At 43.7% G+C, this 15,320-nt stretch overlaps 1 protein-coding gene across 1 annotated transcript in view; it reads left to right on the top strand.

The window, feature by feature from the left end:
* Positions 1-15,320, top strand: part of FBN3 (fibrillin 3) — a 115,607-nt gene that overhangs the window by 19,857 nt on the left and 80,430 nt on the right. The window contains exons 4-6 of the mRNA XM_075038096.1: positions 1,992-2,090; positions 6,765-6,860; positions 8,936-9,031. Of these exons, the coding sequence (XP_074894197.1) occupies positions 1,992-2,090; positions 6,765-6,860; positions 8,936-9,031 (291 nt within the window). The remainder of the gene's footprint in view (positions 1-1,991; positions 2,091-6,764; positions 6,861-8,935; positions 9,032-15,320) is intronic.

Below are 15,320 nucleotides of genomic sequence, written 5' to 3'. Positions count from 1 at the left end.
GTTGCTTGACAGTTTGTGTGCCTGCTTTAGAAGATTAGCCTCAAAGGAAAGCTATTGGTGACTCCTGAGAAAGTTATTTTAGAGCTGCTTGTTTAGGTGAAATAATTCAGTCAGTTTCTAGAACAACAGCTAGATGCTGACGTTGCAAACTTGATGTCATGAGACAGTGTCTACAAGCAGGAATTTGCATCTTTCTTTGAGTGTCCATCCAAAGCAGGATGCTGATTTAGATAAATCACACCTCTATTTTGGCAGGTAGCTTTCCTATTTGGAGTAGAGCATTATTGGACTCCTAAGTGCTGATACACTCCTATAAAATCCATTAAGGGGCTGATGGTTTGCATTTCTGTCAATTAAAGGCATGAGCTATAGGGAGATGAAGGAGCCTGCCCTTTGGAGGATGCTCCCATGGGAAGTGAAAGTCAGCTTAGGAGTAAATAAATGAGATTCTTACTGGAGACAATAGGGGTATTTGTACTCCATTTAGTCATGCTTCAGACTGAAACACAGCAAATACACTGGAGATATTAACCATAACCTGGATATACAGAATAGCAGACAGCACTATGGGATGCTTGTATCTCCTAGTATTTTAGCTTTCTGAATAAATTTTCTGCATTAGAGCACGCTTGGAATTGTATGTGAATGCCCTTTTCCAAAACTTCGTAAAAGTAATTGACAGTGGGAGGTTTCAAGTTGAGAAAAACAGTAGACTTCTCTAGTGGGATCTCCCACATAATATAGGTCATATATTTCAGAAGTAATTCCACCTTCAGAGTCAAAAACTCAGTCATCTTGGAGAGAAACACCTTGTGTTTCCTAATATAGAGCTGTCTGGGACCTCAAATGTACAAAACTGAGCCCAAAGCTGCAAATACTCTCCTCTCAAAGGAAATGGTGTCTGTTGTATTATGGGTGATGGGGCCAGTTAATGTGTCCTTGCACACAATGAGTAACCAGTCCCAGAGTATGGCATTTTGCTTACTCAAGAAAGAAGGGCAAAAAAGAGGCATGATGTCTCAAGAGTTAAATGCATCCGACTTCACCCCAGGTGATGGTAAGACATGGAGTTCTGCGCCCTCTCCTTTCCCCACAAGAAGAGACAGGCAAACTCATAAAATCCTCCTCAGATCCCTTGGATGTATCCCACCAAGGATACAAGGCTGGAGTTTAATGCTGGCTGCAGCGAAGGGTTAAGGAACTCACAGCCAAATAGCTGCTCAGTGGCATGCAGGGTTAGCGACATTCAGACAACTCTGCTGACTTTTCTCATAACTGTAAAACATGCCATCTGGGCTGGAGGTCCTCAGGGGACTGTGTGTTGTAATTGTATTTATAAAACACACAGAGATGAGATACTTTCATGGGGCTCTAATAAAATCTGTGCTTACACAGGTGGAACAATACTGCCAGCTATGCTCTTGGCTCCCATGGCACAGGAAGGGGAAGAGATTAGCAGGGGTCCCAGGCAAGAAAGGATGGGGATTGATACGAAGGCATCCTGCTGATGCATCTCTGGCTGACTTGGGCTCAACCCCTCATTCAACAGGAGATGCATCTCAGTAATAGCCAGTTTCCTCAATGCCAGACTGTGGACTGCAAAATGCTTCATGGAAACACAAAAATTTTAAGGAAAAGAACAACCTGGCTCAGTGTGAATGTCACTTGTCTCTGCTGAGAAACATTTTTAGCAGGCAATAGTGAAATGTGTCTTCCCCATCCTCTGCTGCTGAAAAAGCAATGTGGTAGCAGGACCAGCCACAGTCTGTGATAAAAGGAAGATGTCTCCAGGAACTCCCTGTGAGCAAGTGGGTCCTTCCCACTGTTGCTCAGCCCATGCCGAAGTCCTCAAGTGTTACCCCAGCTTCGTCCCCAGGTTATTATTCTTAAAAGACATGATTTCACACCCTTTTGGCAGCCAAAAGTGCATCTGTGAGCAAGTTCACAGACTAGCACATTGTGCTAATCACTGTGTCCTATTCTTCCTCCAGCAATTTGCAGGAATTCTTGTGGTGATGGATTTTGTTCACGGCCAAACATGTGTACGTGCTCCAATGGACAACTTTCTCCCAACTGTGGCTCAGCTGGAGGTAAGACAACATTGCTGGTGATTCTTCTCCCTCTGCAGTAGTTATGTGCTCACTTAAAAATTTCCCAGTCACAATGAAAGGAAATCTCTGAAATATTTTGTGTTTTGGCAGCCAGGTTCTAATCTGAATTGGGTAGTAGTCACAAAATCTTTCATTTCTTGTGGCGCTTTTACTAATGGTCCTCATTGCCCTGATACCTGGAGAAAACAGGCAACCTGCTTCCAATTTCTGCTGCTTTGGTTTGAGAAATCCTACAGGTTGCAGCTCAAGAAATCATATCTCACAGCAGCAAGTAGCAACTCTGCTGCCAAAGAGTCTATCGACCCCTGGCTGTTCTTTGAAGTGGAATTAAATCTGTCACTGCTTTTGTTAACCAAATAAATATATTTTTTCCAATGGAAAAATTACTAAGTTTTTCTTAGCCTGTGATTTGGATGTCAGGGACCATTGCCCAGCATTTTTAGCAAACTGCAGTGACATGATGAAGTTGCACACTGGCAAAGTTGGGAATGCAGAAACTGCATTGCCACTTTTTCTGCTTTGTTCTCCCATCTCAGACCTTCAGGACAAAAAACTGAAAAGCTCTGGGAAGAGGACTGGGTGGCTGAGGTTTCTGAAAACAAACTATGGAGGACTCAGCAGCGTGAGTCACATATGCAGAAAGCAATTCCCATATCCCTCTGGTAGTCCCTGCAGGATGTATTCAAGACCAGATCTTGCTTGCAACCACTGCGTTACCCTGCAGCACATGGCTCTGCACAGAAAACACTCTTTTTGCTTGAGTCTCAATCCTGATAGCTGATGGTCTTGTGTACTTTCTGGAAGGGAATTATTGCTCCTCTGTACCCTTTTTTCCACTGGGTTGTATTGCTGGAAAGGACCTGGGAGTTATGGTAGACACCAGGCTGGATGTGAGTCAATAGTCATTTAACAGAGGTCAATGGCCACAAGTTGCCACTTGGGATGTTCAGGTTTGGGATCTTGAGGCATTACAAGAACTTTTGTACACTGGAGTGTGGTGCAGTGCTGGGACAGGTAACCAGAGCTGTGGGGGATCGCTCTCCTTGGGGGGTTTGAAGACTTACCTAGCCAAAGTCATAGCCAGCCTTATCTGGGGGGGCGACTAGATAGAGATGTCCAGCAAGCCCTTCCACCCACGCTCCTGTAAGCCAGCACAGAGACCCACCTGGGTCAATGCAGGCTACGCACGAGCCAACAGGTCTGCCCGAAAGGGCTTCACTTTTTTCTAAAGCCAGTAGCAGTGTGTGAGCGGGGATTGGCCTTCATTCTAGATCTCCAAATGATACTGGGTGACCATTTGCACCTGACTGTATGAGCAGTCCACCCATACATGATGACACTACTCAAACACACCAGCCAAAAAAACCCGAACCTGCAAGCAAAGGAACAGAGCTGTGGCACAGTGTTGTTTTAAGAAGGATGATTTTGCTAGTGCCCTATGTGGAATGCAGAAGTTAATGGGATTTTATGGAGTCTTTTAAGGTCTCAGATGACCATTGCTAGAGACAACCCAGAAATTTATTTTCCATTATTGCCCATCTGTAGGCAAGCTATTGTTAATAAAGTGACTCGCAGGCATCTGACTGAAGGCCAGAGAACTAGCCCCCTCAAACCTCAAAACCACATTCAGGGTGTGACTCAAAGAAGGAAATTCCCAGAATCTGATTCCAAAGTGCCACGTTGTGCTACAGCCCTGCAGATGTGCCCTGCAAGCGCTCAGCACCAGAGCCTATGCGTGCGCTGCTCCGCAGACCTTCCCTGTGCTTTGCTGAGAGGAAGGTGCTGGAAACACAAAAGTTTCTGGAGTGAGGGTCCATATGTTAGCAATCATGGAGGAATGCAAGGAATGCTGTAAGCACTATATACGTTTGGGCACAGACCTGGCATTCCCCTGAGCCTGGGGTGGATTTCAGCATGCACTCGGGGGGGAGGGGGGGGTAGGTTCCTCTGCAGGGGCTTCATCAAATCTGGCATTCATTGTGGGGATGTTTGGATCTGCATTTATCATGAATGCTTCAGGGAGGTAAAGAAGACAAATTGTGCATTCCAGAGGCAATAAAAGCCACTCTGCCTCTCTCTGTCATAACAAAAAGCTTGGTTTCCTACTTCAGGGAGTAAAGATATTTTAGGAGTAATTTGCAAGTGACTGTTTAGATAGTAGTAGTCAGTAAGCAGACAGAAAACCTGCCTGCAAACTCCACTACTGATGGCTGGCAGAACAGCTGCAGCCACTGATCCTTTAAAATAAATTGTAGAACTAATCCAATCCAATCCAATCATGGGAAAAGTTAACTAGGGCGAGCTGTCATTCTCTTTTTCCTAGAACTTCAGTCTCTGCTACCCTGGAAAATCCTGACAAAGCATAACAGGCCTTTAAATTCTTGGTTGAAAGATGTTCTTCTGCACTTCAAATCTGCAGGGGGTTCTACCAGTGCCAGCCTTGGAGATAAGTCAGATGGTGATGGGACTTCAGGGCTTTTGGGATCATGGCAGAAATAAGAAATGAAACCTGCTCTGTGCAGGTCCAGGAACAGTCTTTGCCAGTTAGTTGGAAAGTTTCTGGATGAGCATCATGGCTCTTCTTATGCCCACACCCTGAACTCCCCAAATTTCTCAGCTTCACTAAACCTTGCCACTTGCTGAATGCATTGAATGTGAGGCTCAGGTTGCGGTGTAGGGAAGAGCTCTGACAGATGGACAGCTCTGACAGACAGACACTTCCTAGCTACCTCTGTCTCTGGGCAGCCCTCCCAGATTTGCTGTATGTAATGGCTTTCCCAGGACTGATTAATTGTAGTGAGGGGTGTAGGGTGAGCATGTGCTGGAAACAGTGCCTTTTCCCAGAGAGACTGGTCTCATGTCTGACAATCTGGGCAATGCTTTGAAGCCTCAAGCTTAGTTTCTCTAACGATTAAGCTTTCATCTAAATTTGGCCTGATCTCTGGCCATAGAGCAATAGGAAGAATAGTAGACATCATGACTAATTCAAACCACACTAGCGATGCATGGATTAAATGTACAGCACATGTGCCGAGCATTTTGAATGCAAAGCTCTGAGACTTCCCATTCTGCTCGTCCTTCCTTTCAGGCTTCCTCTGAACAAGGCGTCAACCATATAATTATCCCTATTGGACACTTCTGAGTCCTACTACCTTTTGGACAGACATTTCACTTGCACTGGCCCCATCTCTTCCCTTCTTGGAACTGATGTAGCATGCACAGAGAAGACACAAGCCACAGCTGAGCATCCACTCACATATGCACTCTCCAGCCCCACCTTCTCCAAGCTGCCAAGTCACAGCCCCTCCTATCCCTGGCAGACAAGAACTGTGGTGTACATGCTGAAAAACAGTTTTCACATAACTTGCTATAACCTCAGGCACTTGCAATTTGAGTTGTCACATCTTACAAAGGAAGAATGCATTGTTCCAGGCGTTTCAGTAAAGAATGAAAGCTGTTTGACCTGTATTTGTAACTCAGTGTTTAGCAGTAAACCTCCCCTTTTGGGCTCTTCTACTTAAATACCACATTCCTTAAACATTGAATAGTGATGAAACAGTTAAAGCCAATACTGGCTTTGTGTCTACATCAGTATAAAACTTCCCGACTCTTATTTATTGCTATTGTTTTCCCACAGTGTATTAGTCACATTCAGTGTGTCATAACCTAGTGTGAAAGCTGAACTCTAACATAGAAAGAATAGATGATACGTGCTTTTCTTTTCAGATTTCTTAAAAAAACCCTCTTGTATTAAATGAATCTCACCAATAAGGCCACATAGTAATTGTAAAAGGAAGAGAAATATCTTAAAAGTTGATGATTTTCCCCAGCCAGAGAAATTCTATCCCCCCAAACATCTCATAGGTCTTTTAATATGAAGGCATTTTAAAGATTAGACAGCCCAGAATGTGAAAAGTGTGTTTAGAAAATGGAGCAGCAATCTAAAAGAATACTAAAAAGGGTATGAAAATATTTGAAAAGTGTAGTATCCTAAAAGAAAGAATTGTTTAGAATGACAGTTATCAAATAAAGGGAGATATCAGGAAATATGCCCTTACTCACAGTCACATGAGCTATGGCAGGATGTCCTGTAGAAAGGACAAAGCTGCACATGTTTAATTGGGGTAGATTCCTTAATGAAGTAAAATGATGAGTGTCTTTGATTTCTGTGGAATGAGGCCTATTTATATTACTCTAAAAACTGTTTGCCATAGGAGAACAGTGATACCTTGCCTTGTATGAGATGGACTTGAAGAATTACATCCCCTAAATTGCTCCTAGTTTCACACTGCCCATCATGTTCATGGCTTTTCCCTATCCAAACAGTTCAATACTACCAGGTACAGGAACAATAAAAATGTCTTACGTCTAGGGAGTAAAGAACAGACTGTGGTATTTACTTTTGTAAGCAACTCTGGGGTAATTATACATCAGTAAAAGTGCAAGCCTTTAACCACACCATGGGCTCATATCCTACCGTGGGAAGGCAGCAGTCTCTCCATTTAACTTGAAGGAACTGGACACCTAACATCACCCTTAGATTCTGCATTGAGACAAGAAAGTTTTGAACATCCGTTACATGTGAGGTGTTCACCTCCTGTCACAGACAATTTGTTGCATCATCACATAATATTTCCCTGCTCTTCTCCACAGTCCAAACCTGCAACGTGAGATGCATGAATGGTGGGAGCTGCAATGAGGAGTCCTGCCTCTGCCAGAAAGGCTATACTGGAACATACTGTGGACAGCGTAAGTACTGGCAACACCTGCTGTATACATGGTGAGCTGAAGGGCAAGGCTCGATTCATGCAGCCTCGTGACTAGAGAGGTCACCTTGCACACACTGATGTACTCTTTGATGTCATCCCTGTATTCTCCTCTCCACTGGAATCTCAGCCTGCTCTCCTTAGGGGGTATAGATATATATCTATATCTAGATATATTAGATATAATTTCACTGTAAATATATATAAAAATATATATGCAAATATATAGGTATATTAGATATCATTTCTCTGTAAATAGTTTTAGATAAACAGCATATTCTCTGGGAACGGGCTTTTTGTGGGAAACCTTCATTTTAGCTCAAATGAAGTCTTTCAATTAGAAGAAGAAAAAAAAACCCAAACAAACCAACGTGTTTTGATTATAAAGTACGCCTGGTTACATTTGGGGGAGTTCACTTTTTAGTTCTGTTTATTTGACAACACTGACTTTCTATAGGGAAACGTCAATATAGTAATTGAAAGAAATTTTTCAACTTTTTATGACTTGGTTTTCTATTTTGCCAAAGCACCTATACCTTTCATAGGGAGAAATTCAGTTTTTTCCCCTAGTTTCCCATGAAAGATATTTGGCAATTTTAAACCATTGCTCATGCACATTGTAGAATTAACAACCAAACAACTTAGGTGCCATCTTTAAGAATTGTCTAGTAAGCAAGTATGCACAACAGTTTTTAAAAAGAATCTCTGATCAAATGGAACTTCCCAGGCAAATTTCCAATCCCTGTATCAATGTGAGATTCACTAAAGTCTTCAGTGAAGTCTGTGAGAATTTTTTTAAAGATGGGCAAACCACCATATTTCCCCTAAACTTATCCTCAGCTATGACTGAATCATATTTGCTGAAACTTTCCAAAAAGTTCAACTAAAGGCAGACACACCATATGGAAAATTTCATTCTGAATAGCTAAAGCTTGGGAAAATTATAAGTAACAGCAATCCGGGGCTTATAATGGAACGTGCTAGGCAACCTTAATTATGTGCTGCTACCAGCTCCACCTATAATATCCTCAGTAGAGTTTTCATAATGGTTCAGATATTGGCAAGACATCACTGACAGGGTGGGGAACAATGGAGAGTCCCACTGGCAGCATCCCAGCAGAGCAGATTTCGGCTTCCTCGGCTCCAAGATGGGTGTAGCCTTTGAAGGCTGTGAAATGCGGCAGTACCTGGCCTCTCTGCAGCTTAGAGCTTAGCACTAGACCAGTGAGGGCCACGCTGAGGTACCGTACAAAATTGCTGTGGACCTCACCTTTCATGAGTTTATATTCTTCTCATCTTCAATGTGCTGGTGTTGCTGGGCAACTAAGTAGCTCAGAGAGTGAAGCTCCGTATAGGAACTTTAAGAAGTGTCATAACAGTCATAACAATCTCATTAGTCTTTACAGCTACTGAGATCTTTTTAGTAGGTCAATGGCATCTGTCACAACCAGCAATTGCTCATGTCATGTGCAGAAATGTTCCTACATCCTGTTCAATTAGCTTAGTCTCAGCCCAGGACCTAATCAGCAACCTACTCCTTTGACTTCAGTCCTAGACTATTGACTGCAGTTTTTCAACTAAGGGTAGCAAGTCTAATTTTAAGTCAATGAATACTTGTGTGCTGATCAGACTGGTTCTTCATTGCTTTGGGTACGTGGGTTTAAATGGGTGACTAGTCTCCTCTCCTCACATTTCACTGTTGTCATATGTTAAACATGTGCCTTTATGCAGTTTCTCATTTTTATCAGTTCCTCTTGACCTTGACATTTAAATCCCTATGCTGACCTGAATGAACTGAGATTCCAGAGTGTAGGAAATCCTCTCAAGTGAAATAAGAGTTTATAGCCTTTTTATAACTGAGTTCATTCATAAACAGGAAGTAATTTTCCAGGAAAAAATATTAAGACTTTTCTCTGTATGTTCACTCCGTGGAGGAGGCTCCTGACGGGTGAACAACACAAAGTAGGTGATATTCCAAGTCCTGCCAGCACCACACGCCTCACACTGTGGTTTCATTAAGAGCAGAAATCACTGATTTCTCTTTCTATTTCAAAATAGCTGTCTGTGAAAATGGCTGTCAGAATGGAGGTCGATGCATTGGGCCAAACCGCTGTGCTTGTGTCTATGGATTCACCGGTCCCCAGTGTGAGAGAGGTAAGGAACACATTTTCATGATATTATCACTGACAGAGCATAGGATCAGGAGTTGTATATTTAAGCACGTGTATTAAGGATTCACAATTTTATGTGAATTTCTGCTCAATTCCTCTGCCTGATGATACAGCCTGTAATGACAACCTCATACCCAAAACACTTCCTGAGATCCCTGGTTATTACATGTGCAGGATGCAAAGTGCCTACTGACTGCATGGCTGGTCAGTGTCTCTGGATCCTCCTCTCCACATGTGGCCCCTTGTAGCTGTTTGTTAAACATCAGTAAAACCCCTTGCTGAGTACAAAACGGGTATTTTTCTCTTGCGCATTTCCCTGTTTCTTGTCTTGATAACCTGGGAGTGGCTTAGAAATGCCGGGAAGCCCCTTAGCACAGCATCCTCATGAAGGGAAGGTGACACCATCAGTCCCTTCCTAAACACTAAGAGAGAAGGGAAGAGAAACGTAAGCCAAAACTTTCAAACATGTGATGGGTTGACCCCAGCCAGCAGCCAAACACCCATCCTACGTCTCTCTCACTCCCCTCTCCCTTGGGACGGGTAGGAGACAGAAGGAAGTCAGAAAGACTCGTGGCTGGAGATGATGTCAGTTTAATAAGGAGAGCAAAAGCTGTGTGTGGTAGCAAAACAAAATAAGGAATTGATTCACTACTTCCCACCAGTGGGCAGACATCCAGCCAATTCCTGGGAAACAGGACCTCAGCACCTGTAATGGTGTCTTGGGAAGACTAACACTGTAACCATCTTATATCCCCCCCTTCCTCCTTCTTTCCCTGAGGTTTTATTGCTGAGCATGATGTCATATGGTGTGGAATATCCCTTTGGTCAGTTCTGGTCACTTGTCCTAGCTGTGTCTCCTCCCAGCCTCTTGCCCAGCCCCAGACTACTAGACTGGGGCTGGAAAGAAGCCTTGATGTTGTGCAAGCACTGTTCAGCAACAGCCGAAACACTGGGGTGTTATCCACACTGTTTTAGCTACAAAAGCAAAACACTACACCACAATGAGGAAAGTTAACTCCATCCCAGTCAGACCCAATACAGCCAGCTAATTTTGGTGCCCATCTTGAGTTACCCTGAGCTGGACTTGCAGGACTTGATGATCTTAAAGGTCTTTTCCAACCTAAATGATCCTATGATTCTATGACTCTCAGTGTTCGCTGTTCCTGCTCAGCACTGCAAGTACGATTACTGCAGCTCTTGCAGAGGAATGACGTCTAAGGAGTTAGGGACCACACGCAGTTATGGACCACATGCAAAATGCTGGTTTAAGGACTTGGCCAGCTCGCACAGGAACTCCATCAGACATGGGTAGATGGCAGTTCACCAGGCGAGCACTCAGGTCCCCCATCAGTAAGATCATTTCTGCAGCCTCCTGCCTCTCTCACTATATAGAATCAAATTCCTGCAGCAACTCAGTTTATTGCCTGAATTTGACCTGTCCTGTGTGCTTCAGGAGACAGTTACTTTTGGGTGAAGGAGGTCAATACCATGTACCATGAAAAATTAAAACTAATGATGTCACCAATGCGAATAGCCGATAATTTTCAAATGAACGTGGACCTGAAACCCCAAAAGTCAACGTTCCGACCTTTGCAAAATTATTTTCACAGATTAGTACTATAATTACATGAAAAACCTTGAAAATTATGACCAGAACTTAAGGTTTTCCATGAAAGTACCTTATTGTAGTAAAAATGTTTCAAAGGGAAGCATAAGCCAACTCTGGTTTATTGTAAACCTCATGCAGTTCGATGCCAGCTGCTCATCCAGTATGAATCGAAACAGCTCCAGTAAGAACCACAGTTTTCACCAGCTAAGCATATGGCTCTTAGTGACATGTGGCTTTGCTGTATTTCATCCAGCCAGCATGTGCTGAGTGGCTAGATCAGGTTTACATTTGGGCAGTGTGGGTATGACTGAGGTTTTGGCTGAGATACGAAATTTCTCCCTTTCCTGTTGGCTTAAATGGACATCTCACGACACTGCTCTGATATGATTTTTGGCAAGGTCAGAGTGGCACAGAGCAGAAATGAAACTGAAACATGAAGCCAATGTGCAAACTCCCAGGATTAAGATCAAAGCACCCTGGAAATACTCTGCTTTTCTAGCCTCTCGCTTTCTCAAGATTGGGCTAATTCTGTTTAACTCCATGTCCAAGGATCGGACTGTTCTTGCCTTTAATGTTTTTTTCCAAGTTGGGGATTCTTGGCAACGTGATTTAGAGGGTGAGATAGGAATAACAGTTGGTTTCCGGTAGCCCAGGCATCAGCCAGCCCAGCTTGAACAGTGGCCAGCAGAAATACGCAGAACTCAACGTAGTTGTGCAATGTTCCCTGGTTGCAAAAGTATCTACTGAACCTAATGGTGCAGGTGCCCCATAAAAGGCCTCTGCTGTGGTTTGAGCCTCACATTTATTGGATGCAGAGAAGGGAAAGCTTTTTAAGAGCCTCCACACACATTTATTGAAGTAACCTTTCCTTGTTCCAGTCTCCTTCTTTGTACTCTCCTGCAAACACAGGTATCGGTCGAGCATTGCTGTTACATATTCTTTAAGCCCTCTCCCTGCCTTTTTCTAACACACACACACACACACGTGTACATGCAGATGTGGATTGCTGTAGTTATGGAAAGGAATTATGATAACAGCCTTTCTCTTTTGAAGGCTCTACCTTGCAAGATTCCTTCCCCTAAAACCCTAAACCCAAGCCCCAGAACTGTGTCTGTAGAGCCGCTTACTTTTTTCCTAGCTTATGGGGATCTGAAGTATTGAGATTCATAAATCGATATGGACATTGGCCTTGTTTGAAAAGAAAGCTAGAAATTTCTTAAAGAAACTTCTAGATACAGCAATGCCAGGAGGGACTGAAAAATCCAACTGTCCTGACTCTTGTGTGTGTGGTAGTGGAGGGGGTAGGAGAGAGAATGGAAGAGGCAGGAAAAGAAGGGGTCTGAGCAGGGGCAGACTTTGGAGACATCTTGTAATGTATAAAATTCTTTAAATAAAGAGAGCATTTTTACAAAGCCTTTAGAGATTTGGTTTAGTCCAGACTTGTACTAAGAGACAAAACAAGCTCTCCAGCTGTGTATACACAGGTCTTCCCTGCCAAGACAAACAGAGCGCTTGCTTTGCTAAGAGATGTTAAAAGTTACACTTTTCAAAGAGGCTCCTGGCTGGGCAGTTTGTGAGTTTGCAGCCAGGTGAGGTGGTTGTGACTGACCTACCAGAATAATTAGCGTGACAGCAAAGAACTTAACCCTTCCAAGGAGAAAATTAATTCCTGCTTCATCACTAGGCCTGTTAAGATGAAGTCCCTAAGCACCAGACTTACTGGAGACATGACCACTGTTGAATTCCTGTTCAGTTTCTCCATTTAAAGCAGCCACAGTATTTGACATGTTTACAAGCATCCTTGGGAGTCCCAGTAACAGGAGACTCAAGTAGCAGGCTTGGAAGCAACATGGATCATCTATAGCTCTCCATTTATCTCTGAGTCTCGTTCCTAAAGATTTTTCTGAAGAAAGATTAATTCAAAGCAGAGCCTGAAACCCACTGGCTTCACATGGAGGAAGTACAGCTTTCAGCGCAAGGCTCCGTGGTGATGCTCTCATAGCATGGCTGGGTAGGTGGTTCAGTACTCTGGAAATTCCTTGGATTCCTGCCTGCATCTCTGTGGGCAGAGAGCTTCCATTAATGCCAGTTACTGTCTAGCAAGACATCATTCACCTTCCTCTTTCCGACACAGAGTAGCTACTGTGGTGTTTCTCATGGGGGAACCATTGCTAACTACTAAAAGCAGCACGCTGGCACTAGGCAATAAGAATGCACTCTTGCACTCTAGCATCCTTGTGTCTGCTGCTTCCAGACCACAAAATGAGAGACTGTCCTGGCTACAGAGCACGAAGAAAATGACAGGTAGTTTAAGCTGGCTTTCACTGCCTTTTGGGAAAGAAAGCAGAGATAATGTGATACGTACAGTCATTTCGCTCTGTGCTGTGAGATGTCTACTGATAGGAACCATCTGGGCTTGCAGGTCAGACCACACTCAGCCGGCAGAAGAGAGGACGTGTTGTAGGATACATCTCTCCACCTCTCCCAGCCCCATTACTGAAATGGGGCAGTTGGTTTGATCATAGCTGGGTATTGTGGAGATTTTATGTTCTGAGCATAGGACAAAGCAGTATGAGCTCTGCTGCTTCATCCTGAGTCTGGCCCACTGCTTGTGCTTGTTTGGGCAGCTCATTACATCACCCTGTTACATTTCTCTGTAAAACAGTAGACATTTTGCTGCAGCACGAGAACTGTGAGGAGTCACCAAATGGTTGCAGGAGGGCTGGTAAATCAACTGCTAGCAGCGATAAGAGCACGATTGAGGCAGGACTGTGTGTTGAGATAGTCAACTGTGCATTTGCTCCTGATGATGTTCCCAAATAAGCCACCTCAAGGCTAGAGCCACAGTGTTAAATAAACCATAAGATGCCTCAGACTGAAAAGTTGTGTTAAGAGACCAGTCTGGTAGGAAGGATGGGCTCGCTCCAGCTCATATTGCTGTGGCTGACTGGCTTCTGGACTAAGAGCTGGTTTGCCTCCAGCCAGCATGGATGCACTGGATATTTGATGATGTGCTTTTACAGGCGGAGATGTTACCTCAGCCTAAGAAAGGACACTGAATATTTTCAGCTTGATATAAATGCCAGGAAATGTGGTTTTTAAAGAGCCCTTCTGTATCAAAATTCACCAGTATCCGTGTTTCAAGTGTAGCAGAAGCAGGCCAGATGATACCTTACACAGAGATGGCCCTGAACTGATGACTCTTTGGCTTTGCAATTGCTATTATATTTGGGGACCTCATCTGTCTGCTCCTCTGTCATTCATCTGCTTCTCTACCAAAGAGCTCTGTAGGAGAAGCCTCTTGAGCTCAGCACAGGCATAACCAAGAGTACAAAGGGATTTCCTTCAGCCAGGACAAATCTCTAAGTGGTTTGTTCAAGCTGAAATGCCAGTCTTCCTCATGAACTTTTCTTCCCAAGAAGACCTGGATAAAATGGTGCCATTACTTCAGGAAGAGTCTTTGGTCAAACACACTACATCCTAAGGGCTGTACCCTCTTCAGTAGTGCACACGCTGGCAGAAGTGGCTAGTTGACAGTATCACAGAGGGGTGGGATGTCGCTTAGCAGAAAAGTCTTTCTTGTAGAATGTGACAACCCGTGAAAGCAGGGGCTGCCCCTGGTCATTCTGCTGAAGCAAGGCAAAGGGACTGAAAGCTGAAGGAAAACAAGTTCAAATTGGAAAAAACAGATCATGTTTTTAACAAGGAGGTCCATTTCAGCCGGCTGTCTTTGACAGGAATGTGCTGGATCCCCCCCTGCGCTACAAAACCTCACTTTAGACCTCTGTGGGATAGATGTGTCCAGCTGAGCACAGCGCGCCATGAAACCTTATAGATGATGGGCTGATAACAGCACTGAGAGGCAGGATTCACTGACCAAATGCAGACATTGCCTTTAGGATGATTGTATACAGAGGGGTGATCAGTTCTGCCACAGACATATGGACTATGGACCTCTCTACATTTAACCAGGTGAATCCCATCTCTGGAGTCTTCAGATCAAAAGGGAAGGGCTTTCTAAGGATGTGTTGTGGCTAATCCATATGTGGTAGGGTTTAGGCAAGAGTCTCTGGTTGTCATGCGCTAGCTTGCTTGACGTTGGGACTTAAGACCAATTCATTCTTAACAGATTTAAAATCTGTAAATGCCTGAACAGTGTAAAGATAGTTGTCTGTAGGCTTCTCTCTGCTGCAAGGCACAGCGTGGTTGCCACGATCTGATTGTTATATGTACAGAAGATAATACCACGCAAGGATACTAACTTTTTTCAAAGAACACAGACCTGCATTAGTCCAGCTAATATCTGTGCTGAGGAGTTGGGATTCTCAGAAAGGCTTGTTAGCTTTGTACAATTGCTGTTGTTTGTAGTGTGACCATTAACTGTTCCTTTGCTCTCTGGAGGAGTGCCTTCCTACAGGCTCTGGGGTATCAGTTTAGACTGGCAAGCAGTGAAAAACATGCCCATCTGTGTTGATGAAAAGAAGGCATTCAAACCACACAAATCTATCCGATTACAGATTTATTTAGGGTTTTAATTTGACTTTATTTCACTGTAACCATAAAAAGAGATAATTTTACTTTTAAACTATAATAAACTAAATTCCTGAATGCTAAGCAACAGCTTCTGCTGCTGTACACTCAACAAGCTGCATGTTCAACAGTT

This window comes from Buteo buteo, chromosome 10 (assembly GCF_964188355.1).
Source record: "Buteo buteo chromosome 10, bButBut1.hap1.1, whole genome shotgun sequence".
NCBI lineage: Eukaryota > Metazoa > Chordata > Aves > Accipitriformes > Accipitridae > Buteo > Buteo buteo.
This window is presented reverse-complemented; position numbering and strand designations above follow the sequence as displayed.